The sequence below is a fragment of the Uranotaenia lowii genome, chromosome 3, assembly GCF_029784155.1.
Source record: "Uranotaenia lowii strain MFRU-FL chromosome 3, ASM2978415v1, whole genome shotgun sequence".
NCBI lineage: Eukaryota > Metazoa > Arthropoda > Insecta > Diptera > Culicidae > Uranotaenia > Uranotaenia lowii.
Window position 1 is genome coordinate 148,894,945 of NC_073693.1, and position 11,668 is coordinate 148,906,612.

At 36.1% G+C, this 11,668-nt stretch overlaps 1 protein-coding gene across 1 annotated transcript; it reads right to left on the minus strand.

Moving 5' to 3' along the window:
• Positions 1-8,494: 8,494 nt before the first annotated feature.
• On the minus strand, positions 8,495-11,067 carry LOC129752717 (uncharacterized). The gene is made up of 2 exons (XM_055748489.1): positions 8,806-11,067; positions 8,495-8,741 (listed from the first exon to the last, which is right to left on the minus strand). The coding sequence occupies exon 1, from the start codon at positions 11,065-11,067 to the stop codon at positions 8,845-8,847; it is 2,223 nt and encodes a 740-aa protein (XP_055604464.1). The 3' UTR covers positions 8,495-8,741; positions 8,806-8,844.
• Positions 11,068-11,668: the final 601 nt, after the last annotated feature.

Genomic DNA, 11,668 nt, shown 5'->3' on the forward strand with positions numbered 1-11,668 from the left:
TTGATGCCCACAAGGGAGCAAAATCATTGCAAAAATTACAAACATGGCGGACTTTATATCATATCCTATTCAAACTGACTTCAGACTACATTTTATACGATATTTTCACTCTGCAGTTGGAATTGCGATTCGCTACACTATTGTAAACGATTTAAGTCATCATTTCTGATACGATTTCAAATTTGCTGGGTATATTCAATATAAAGCATCTCTGAAGAACTGTCACTTATAGTATTCATTGGTTTGATAACATAATGAGTAAAAATAACGAAAATAAAAATCGGGATATGTGAGTGTAGTTCTATCGCTTAAAATCTTGCTTGTCCAGGTTTAACTGCATATTAAAAAGTAAAAGTTTAACTAAAATCTTTATAACGTTTAACATTCACATGCTCTGAATTGCTTCATTTTCCTATAATTTGATTATTTAAAACGGCTCGAACCTTTGCGTTTAATAGGGAAAAATGTTTAAAATGTTCGGCAAAGTTGTTTTTTCAACATTGCATATTGACGGGAGAAAAACACATATGATTGCCAGATTTAATTTAATTTTTTTTCTCTTTTCCCATAATAAAATTTATACAAATATGGGTAGCTTTATGTAACGAATGAGCTGAAATTTATAAAGGATTGTTTAATCATTGATTGATTGAAGGTTGAGGGTTGAGGGCAAGTCTTTCAAAAAGTTTTAACTATCATTCGTCCTAGTTTTTTCACATGTTAAAGTTCTACGACTGTCGATTTGACACTTCTGACTAAAACCGCGGTGTCTCATTTGCTTTCAACAGTTTTTCTACTATACAAAATTCTCCTGTAACGGTGTTTGAAGTACGACTCCTCCGAAATGACCGAAACGATTCAAATGAAATAATTTTTAGAATATTCTGTAGGCATGCGAATCGGTTTATATCGAATAAAAACAACATAAATAAAATGGTATCCACTTTCTCGAGATTTTCTTTGGGCGATTTGTTTTTCACCTCTACTCAAAGGTCGAGGCGTCGCGAGCCAACGTCGCGAGCCAACGCCGCGAGAGTATAGTAACCATGGCATAGCACACTGATCAGTGGGAATATTTCGGCGCGTATTTCTCAACCAAGCATAATTTCAATGCAAGTGATGGTGATACGAAGCCTTGATGTGATTTTTTTTTCTGCATGATGCCTAGCTCATTTTTACAGCACATATTAATGAATGACGCCTACATGTGACCCAGATTGATGTTTTGCCTTTTTTGTTTGAGCTTTCTAAAAGTTTTGACACAATAGTTCTACGAAAATCGGACTTTTTGAACTTTTACCATTCAAATCGCAATAACTCAAAAAATATGTTACGCTTCCCATTAAAACTTTCCAGATTTATAGTTGAAATATTAATTAAGCAAGTCTGAAGTTTTTGTAAAATTCTATCGATGAGATCAGGAGCTACGCGAGGTTCAATACTTTAGATATGAATCTAAAAATGCGAATTCTATAGAATTTCGGACGTTTGTGATTTTTTAATAAGGAACTGTGTTTTCAAAATCAATTCGAAGATGGCAGATGCACTAGCAAGGTATGTTAATTTCAGATTTTTTCCGAAAATCATAATTTTAATTCCAATTTTTCATGAAATAAATATTACGAAGTTACTTGGATTAAATTGTGGACAGATGCTATGCAGAATGTAGACATATGCGATTTTCTTTTATGTTTGATTTATTTTTTTATTTTTAGGCATATGTTTGACATGTAAATCACTTACCCTGTATAAGAACAATATCTTTTCCAGCCACAAATCAGTTAAAATATGTCTGTCAAAAGCTATAAACAAATGAAAAATTCAAATAAATGATCCATTTTTGTTTTGGAATCAGAATCTCATGATATTGTTCTGAGTTGACTGGTTGTTAAATGGTAAAATATGATTTTCCTATGGAAACATTCGTCCAAAATTCTACAGAAATCGCATTTTTAGGTTCATGCCTGAAATATTGTACCTCGCGTTAAATTTGATCCCATTCTACAGAAACTTCTGAAATGATGGGTTTATATTTCAAAAATCACTCTGCAAAGTTTCAATGGGAAGCGTAGCGTGGTTTCTGAGATATTGCAGTTTGAATGGTGAATGTCCAGAAAGTCCGATTTTCGTAGAATTACTGTAACTCAGGCCACATAAATTTTGGAAAGCTCAAGTTTTGTGATGTAAGTGTGTGATAGTTCATCCATCTTACGCAGAAAATTTGATAAGAAAATATCATTACAGTAAAAAGTTATGGAAATTCAAAGTCGAAGTGACAGAGGGCTTGCTTCCAATGTCTATACAATTATGAACGGTACTGTACATTTTGACATGATTGTAAACTCTATGAAGCTTACAGAAACGCAGAAAAATTTCAGACCTTAAATAACAAATTTATAGATAGATTTAAAGAAAATAATATCAAATCATTTTTGTACTGAAATTCGAATTTACAGTTGCAGCTCTCTTTTTAAGCGTTTGCTTCTAGAATATGTTGAAATTTGATTCGAAATCCTGCTCAAGAATAAAAAAAATTTAAATGATTTCAATAAATTTTTTTTATTGGAATACTAGTTGATCCCATACGAACTCCGTTTCGCTTTCAACTTGGAATATGTCATAAACAGTTTGTATGAAAGTCAGATGTCGAAAATTTTCCAGATGCACTTCCGATTTCATTGTTAAGCAGGCTTGGCAAAAGTCATCGTCATGAGGCGTGAAGCTGTGACTGTGAAGCCTCTTGGTCCGTCAACCTCAATCGACTGTTCCTTAACGACCAGTCACTTCGTTTGCCAGTCATTCATTCCCCAGTCATTTGAAGCTTAAATAATAACCTAGTCAAGCAATCGCATTCAAACGACCGATGACGAAAAAGAAACGCATTTATTATTATTGTTACTCCTGCCAGCAAGCCGAAGACGACCGAAGACGAAAAGAAACGCATTTATTATTATTGTTGCTCCTGCCAGCAAGCTCGTTTTCAGTTTTTTATTGCTATTGTTGCTCTCTGCCAGCAAGTCGTTCAATTAGTTGTACCTGCCGTCAGCAGCCGATTGAAGTGTGAAGAGATTTGCCAGTCACTCTCAGGAGAAATTTTGACCATGTGTAGGAGCTTCGCCAGTCGATGATGGAGAAATGTTGATTGTTGTCGTGCTTTATCCGTCATGCGAGTAGTGAGGCTCCGTCAATTGAGAACAGTGCCAGTCGTTTGATGAAACAAAACTAGTCGGGTCAAGCGTGACGGGCGAAATTTACCATCACTGTTGTTAAGTCATAATTGCAAAAATATTTGACGATTACTTTTTCTGTCGTCTGCTACTAAATATGAAATAAAGAATCAATTGACCGTGCCAAAAAAACCCCGTGTATAAACTTTGACTCGATCGTTGCATAACAACACTATTATATCCAAAAAGTTAAACCCCTTTCGGTGGCCTCTTATACAATCTTTGATATCTGAAATTGATCGCCCTTCCCTCAAAACTCCCGTGTGCAAATTTTCAAAGAAATCCATTTCATAATAACGTAAATTTTGATAAAAACAGTGATAATTTAATTATTATGGACGACCCCTTTCGTTGACCCCTAGCACACATTTGAAATCTGAAATCGATTTCCCGTCCCCGAAAACTACCCTGTGCAAATTTTTATCCCAATCCGATGTCAAATAACGACGATATTGCAAAAATATTGAAAGGTTAATATGGACGACCCCCTTTGCCGGCTCCTTACGCTGAATGTAATACCTGAAATCCATTGCTCGCCCCTCAAAACTCTCGTGTACCAATTTTCATCTGAATCCGATGTGTAATAACGACAACATCGCAATAACAGTGGTTAGTTAATATGGACGACCCCCTTGGCCGACCCCTGTTTTTAATTTGGATAAGTGAAATCAATAGTTTGTCCCTAATAACTCCTATGTGCAAATTTTCAGCCTAATCCGATGTATGAAAACGTCAATATCTCTAAGATATTGAAAAGTTGATATGGACGACCCCTTTTGCCGGCCCCTTACATTGATATTGATACCTCAAATCGATTGCACGTCACTCAAAACTATCGTGTACATATTTTCAGCTGAATACGATGTATAATAACGTCAATATCGCAAAAACAGCGAACAGTTAATATGAACGACCCTTTTGGCTGTCCCCTTACACACACCTTGACACCTGAAATCAATTGCCCATCTTTCAAAACATTCATGTGCAAATTTTCAACACAATCCGACAAAAAATAACGTCAATATCGCGAAAACATTATTTGTCTTGTATGGACGACCCCCTTCAGAAGGGGTCATCCGAAAATCTGAAAACATTTTTCATCTTTCCTGGCCCTAATGAGCATCCATGCCAAATTTCAGACCTCTAGCTCTTAAGACGGCTGAGTCTATAGAGGACAAACAAACAAACAAACAAACAAACATATAGAAATTGCTTTATATATATATAGATATAGCAAAGCACACCGGGTCAGCTAGTACTGGTCTAAAAACCTTGCAAAAACACTTCTCTGACGAAATTAAAATAGGGAATCCGAATCAACTTTAACGCCTGATTAATTGAATAAAATAATATATTCTTATGGGTGTAGTTCCTAACGTCAGTTCACTTATGCACTAAAGGGGCATCCATAAATTACGTAACGCTCCTAGGGGGAGAGGGAGTAAGCTCGAGTGTTGCGAATTGTGACATAGGGGAGGAGGGGAGGTATGCTTATCGTTACGTAAACCTATTTTCCTTAAAAATTTCAACGCAGGTCATTTGATGTCATGCCATTTTTGCAGAATGATAAGCAAAACAAAACCAATTTATAATTTTTGAATTAGTTGAAAAAATTTTTTCAGCATGACTGAAACTGGTAAGTAATCTTTCTTCTTTAAACATTCTGAGATAAGTAGTTTATCTCAATGTCAAATGTCAAATGTGAATTGAATATCCGTAAAATAACCGTTGGAAAACCGAATACCATTTACCCAAGAACTCAATCCAATCCTGAGAAGGAAATTTTACTATTATTTTTCAATTGATTTAAAACTTGTAATTTTTATTATTCTCAAAAAAATTATTAGTAAGTAAATTTTGCATAACAAGTTATGCTCTTTAAACAAAATAAAGTAAACAAGGAAGATTATCAGTTAACAAACACAGAGCAACTCCTAATCAATCAAATTTATTTTATCAGAGAGTTATCACCAATGGGTACAAAGCAGCGGTTTGGATAGAAATCAATTCCGTTTTGAAGAACGTTTAAAAAATTTATATAAAAATATTTTTACCTACGATAGGTATTTAAAAATATGAGAAGATGGTGGAGGGAGGCAATTATCAGCGTTACGTAATTTTCATAGGGGGGTATGTCAAAGCGTTACTATTTGTGACAAATAGGGGTGGGGGTGGGGGGTTGGATGTGGTCAAAAAGTGCTTTTTTGCTTTACGTTATTGATGGATGCCGCCTAAGTGTTTTTTTTTTCTACATTTAATAATTGATTTGCTGTTTTTACCCAGGAGCATGGCCGTAGGAACGGGGGGGAGTGGGTTTTGGGGGTTAAACCCCCCATGAGGGTTCAGAAAAGCAAGTGATGTATTCTTCTCTACACTCAAAATTTGAAATTCTTAATCGAATTTTGATCATTGAGTAAAGTTGTTCAAGAGTAATAATCATAACTCAGAGATTATGCCAAAACCTCGAAAATTAATCACAGATTCAGAATTCTGCTTCAGTTTTTTTAAATTCCTTGCTTGTTGATAGAAGGTTAATCTCATTCCGGAAGTTCTGGTTGGACATTATCAAAATCTTAATTGTCATTCTGTTTTTATATTTTGGATTCGATGTCCAGTTTGGAACTTAAGATTTTCGGTTCGTATCATTATTAAATAATAGAAATGAAAAGCTGTTTTGAAATCGTTCAAATTTGGTTTTACATTTCATTCACAATTTGATTAATGATTTTCGAGACTCACATGCCTTTTTAATATCCTAATAATTAGTCTCAAAAACTACTTGAAACGCTCCACTTCGTTATGAATAAACCTACCTGGTTTAAAATCCCTGAGAAAAAAGGATCAAAAAACCCAAATAATATGTTTCCAAATACGAAACCATCTTGAGTCTATGTTTGATATCTACTCGAAGTTCTCTATCTCAATTGTTTTAAATCCCATTAAAAAAGGTCAAAAAGAAGTTTTTAAGCAGAATTTAAACTAAGAATCGTGTTGATCATTTTTTGATTTTATTTACATTTTAATTCAAATTTGCAGGTTGGATTTTAATGTATTATAAAACAATAAATTCAAATTGAAACCGTTGAAATTAAAATTATAGATTCATGATTAAGAGTTGAGAGTCTGAAACAAATTTCCTTTCTTGGCTCGTTATTAAAACGCTGATTTGGAATCTAAATTCAGGAATCGTTTTTCGTCTTTATATTTTAGAAATCGTATTGAAATTCGGATGCAGATAAAAAAAATCTAATACTGAGTTCAGGTGCTAAATTTTGATTTAAAACGAATATGTATTCAAATTTCAGATTCAGATTCACCTCGTAAATGAGTTTCACAATCAAGATATACTTATCAAGATGGCTTTTTCGTGGGAAATCAAAATTGCAAGAAATCACATAATAAAAGTTTTGATTGTGAGCTCAATTTCAAAATTTCAATTACTTCACCAAGTCATTTTGAATACCGTAAATGCGGTGAATCGGGGTAATGCTGCTCTTTTAGCACCCGATTTGTTTTAGGTGATGTACTTATTTTGTTACTCTAAACGAAACTTAATCACAGAAAAAAAAGTTTTAAAGGGATTTTCCTATCAATTTATTAACATAAATTTTTGTTCACCCCAAGTGGGGTGACAGTTGCTTGTATATTGAGAAACTTGTGTACTTAAAAACTGCACATCATTAAAAATTCGCTCTTTTTTGCTTCCATCATTTAGAAGACAAATTAGTGCATAGTTTCTTGCTTTGCAAATATTTTTTATGATTTTTGCAATCACCTTTTTTTATCATCCACACTCATGTATATTCGAAGAAATGTTGATGGTGATGCCTAACTCAAAGGGCAAAAAAAATTCAAATTAAATTTAGATTTTCATTTCTAAATATCTAGACCTCCTGCGAATGCTGGAAGCCCTATTCTTGAAATTAAATTTTCTTCAGATCTACATTATTTTTCACAATCTTGGGAAACTTTCATGGGCATGTTCCGATTAATCCCACAATTGGTGGGCTAAGAATGTTTTGTTAAAATGTGTCACCGTTCGAAGCAGTTTAAATTAGTTTTCTTCCTTTTTTCGAAAAAATCATATTGAAAGATTTTTCACAATACCAAAATTGTAGACATGACGCATCACTATTAGAATTGACACTTGTTGTGGTATTAAATTCAGGGAATTTATTATGCTTCAAAAAACATTTTTTTTTTGAATTTATCTAAACAAAATGAAGTAAATCAAGTTTTTATATTTTATGCAATAAATCAAAGAACGTTTGGGTCCTAAAAGGAGATAAAATAATGTGTAGGATGCTTAATATTCGGATTTTAACCATATTCCCATTTGCTTCACGTTTCACTTCAATGTCTCTATTCACCCAATTTTACGGTACATAGTTCAGCTGAAAGTTACAAATTTCAGGTAGAGTTTGAGTTGATTTGGCATCTTTTTAATGAAAAAAACAGTTTTATTTTTTAAATCATCACCATGGTTGATTTTCAATAAAAAATAGTTTTTGTAATTTCCGGCAAAACAAATTGAAGGGAATTCCATATTTTTTGTGTATTGTTGAACACTGTTATTGCAGTTTTTCAAAAGCTAAATTTCAAATTAAAATCTAGAATTTAAAATAAGATTTGAACCGCTATGCTGAAATCAAATAAGCTAAACTCACCAGCTTTTGCAAATTCAAAGATTTAAAGTTACCTCAAGGAATCCTTATATAAATACAGCCTACCATTTCAAAGATTTAAGGATGTATTTTCAAAAGTTTCTATTCAATACGAAAAACTGTTCATGTAAAAGAACTTAATAATGAATAATAAGATATGTTAAGAAAAAAACATTTTCTTTACATTTTTCATGAATTGTTGGGCAAAAATATCATTGTTAAAAATTGGTGACCAAACACCCCCCCCCCCCCCCCATGAGGCGGTTCTTACTACGGCCCTGCCCAGGAGTATACATGTTTGACACCCTAGAACCGACTAGGGAGTTTTACCTTTTCTAGGCTATCGGGGAGCATTCTACGAAAAGAAATGATGCAAAATAAAGATTCCATGAATTCTTTAGTAAAACGGATAATTTTTTTTAAATGACCTGAAAACAGTTACAAGCCATCAAACTTCCAATAGTGCCATATTAACACTCTAAAGTGGATGAGAATTAACAGCGTGTTAAATTTTTTTTCAAATTTCTAAGAAATATTGGAGAGGAATGTGAAGATATTTGTAAAATCCTTTCACTTTATTCAACCAAATAATTTTTCCGACCGGGATGATTTTTGAGGTTATGTAATGGCTTTTCGGTCTTATCGATAAAGTATTAAAACACTTTTATTTGTGCTTCATCCAACGTTTCAAATACTATGTATTCTTTTTCAAGGAACTAAAATTGAATAGGAAAGCATAAAACATATTTCTAATGATTAACAATTTATCATTAATCACTTACTCGGACATAAGTGTTATCGTCCAAAACAGATCTGCTCCTATAGCGTTCATCGATCGTCGATATTCTGGCTACAAATTTGAATTCAAATCTTTATTCCAGTTTTAAAAGTGAGGAGGAAACTGTGCGACTTACGTGCCCAATATGTGATGGTATTGGCCTGGGCTGCGGCGCCTATTCCGTCGTTAGAAAACCGTCCGTGGCAAAACTTGGTTCACTCCACTCACTGTTTGTTGTTGTTTGGGTTTGCATTGCGTTTCTATTGTAGCCAGAAATCGGCGCCGATGAGTGCTTGTGAGTTGTTTTCGATAGTGTGTGGAACACTCCGCCGTATGAAATTGCTCGTCCATCGGTGTCGCTCTGGATGTTGACAGTACTCAGAGTGCTTTGAATATAGCACATCTCGAGTACCTCTAGGTGCTTGCGGTGTTTGTTCGAGCTGTCGAGAACGGTGGCCTTATCAAAATCGAACATGTGTCCCTGGTCGAAACAGTGGTCTACGACGGCTGATTGTCGCAGTTCTTTTATGCTCGGGTCTGATGCTGTGGACCCCGTGGCTATGATGCGTTTTAGTTTGTTCACATCGCATTTATGTTTGGACATTCTAGTACGTAACTTGTAACTAGTTTGTCCTACATATCGTTTATTGCACTCTTCATTACGTTCGGGTGCGCCCGCACATGGTATATTGTAAACCACATTGGAGCGATCGATCGGTAGCATCGGATCTTTCACCACTGGCAGTAGGCTGCGTATTGTGTGCTGTTGTGTGGTGCCGATGCGTACATGCGGGTAATCCGTCCTAAGCGCACGGACTACATTTGCAGTTAGGCCGTCGATATGCAATATGGATCGGTAGTGTTGTGTGGGTGTTTCTTGTGTGCTTTGGAGGGGGATGTCGGTTTCGTTTGCTTTACGGATTAATCTATTGATCAGGGACGTTGGATAATCATTTTTCCTAAGGTTCTCGTGAATCAACTTGATTGCATCGTCGGGGGGAACGTTTGTTGAGAAGGTTTTCACTCGTTTAATAAAATTTAATGCCGTGTTGATTTTGAGGCGTGTGTTGTGGGCTGATCGGAAATTCAGAAAACGTCCCGACGCTATCGATTTCTGATACCACTCGGTTTTTATAGATTGGTCGGATTGTCTAATCAGTACCAAGTCCAAATACGGAAGGCGACGATTCGATTCGATTTCAACCGTAAATTGGATTTTTGGGTGGTACTGATTAAACTTTTCTCTTACCTTCTCAACTTGTTCGTGTGGCAGCGCTAGTAGTAGATCGTCGACGTATTTCCTTAGGATCGGTATCTGGAAATCAAGTGTCCGTGTCACGCTGTCCAGCAGTGATTCCATGACGAAATCGGCTATCGGGCTGGACACAGGATTGCCCATCGCCGTGCCGTATGTCTGTTGATAGTATTTATTTTTGAACCTAAAATAGCTGCAACTCATGCAAAAGTTGATGATTTCGAGAAACATGTCTAAGTTGATGTTGGTGTTCTTCTTGATTGCATCCCAGTTGTTGATAATGTTGCTTAGAACGAGGTCCCTGGGAATGCACGTGAACAAAGAGACGACGTCGAACGAAACAAGAACGTGATCTGGAGGTAATACAACTTCATTGATAAATTCGCAGAACTCGAATGAATCTTTGACGTTGTATCTGCTGTTGATCGACGCTTGCAATATTCGGCCCACATATTTAGACAGCTCGTATGATGGCGATGTCATGCACGGTACCACTGGTCTCAGTGGTAATCCCTCCTTGTGTGCCTTCGGTGTTCCGTAGATGCAGGGGGCAGTGGCCCTGTACGTTTTTAATTTCAATTCCGTGGCTCGGTTTATCAGCTTCAAATCTGCTAACCTTTTCGCGAAATTGTTATTTTTGGTTTGGAAACCGGTTGTTGGGTCACGTGTGAGGATCGTGTATGTGTTTTTGTCATCGATTAGTGTCTGCATCTTTTTATCGTAATCCTCGCGATTCATCATAACCGTTACGTTGCCTTTATCAGCTTCCAGTACGATGATATTCGGATGCGTTTTTAGAAACTGTTTTGTGGCTATTATTGCTGTTTTGTAAAAGTTTTCAGACGGATTGCATCGCGCGTTGTGCTTATGCGCATGGATGTGATTTACGATTTGATTAGCAGCTGTACTCCGATTTCGTATCTTGACTTCTTCGTCTTCAGATGTTTCTATCACACCTTCGATGTCTGCTATTAGGTGGTAGAACGTAGACGGATTTATATTTGTAGATGGCAAAGCAAACTTGGATCCCAGACTGAGCAAGAGCTGTACCGAGTGTGGTACCTCTAACATGGTGCTGTTGTGAAACGCCCGGTGGTTATGTGATGGCGTTTGTTGCTCAAGCGCTTTTATCGATCTGTCCATAATCTTTCGATATTTGCGATCTGTTCTGGCCGCGCGCTTTTGTTGGTGTACATTTATTCAACCAGAAATGAAAGCTCTCAACTTTTTTTTGATTTGTTGATATTATTGATCCAAATGACAATCAAAAGCTCAAAAAACACTCAATATCAATAAAAATAAAATAATTATTTCATATGACCGAGCCTCTCGATTTTTTCCTCTTCTACAACCCTCGATGGAAAGGCATTGCAAAAAAAAAGCAAAGAACATGATCTGGACTGACCACCAGTTACCTTCTCCCAAGAACTGAACGAACGTCCCGAAAGAATGTAAAAAAACCATTGCCGCGTTGACGTTCCCAGAACCTAAAGAAGTTCACTGCTGTGCGGTTGGATGGAAAATCAATTCACCACATTGATGTGTTGTTAACTTCAGGAGATCAAGAAAATAAAAGAGAGTCTCTCCCTCTGGAGTCCAAACTTGGTTTGAAGAAAAACGAACCAAAAGAAGGATCTAAAAACCAGGCCCCAAGTTCAATGACCGCGCGATGATCACGGGAGAACCTCCGCGCAAAACATTGCGAACAAAATCTGCGCGCGAATGAGCGCGCGGGAGATGGCTG

Excerpts from the sequence above, each read along its gene's own strand:
- LOC129752717 (XM_055748489.1), bottom strand. The coding sequence starts at position 11,067 with ATGGACAGATCGATAAAAGCGCTTGAGCAACAAACGCCATCACATAAC.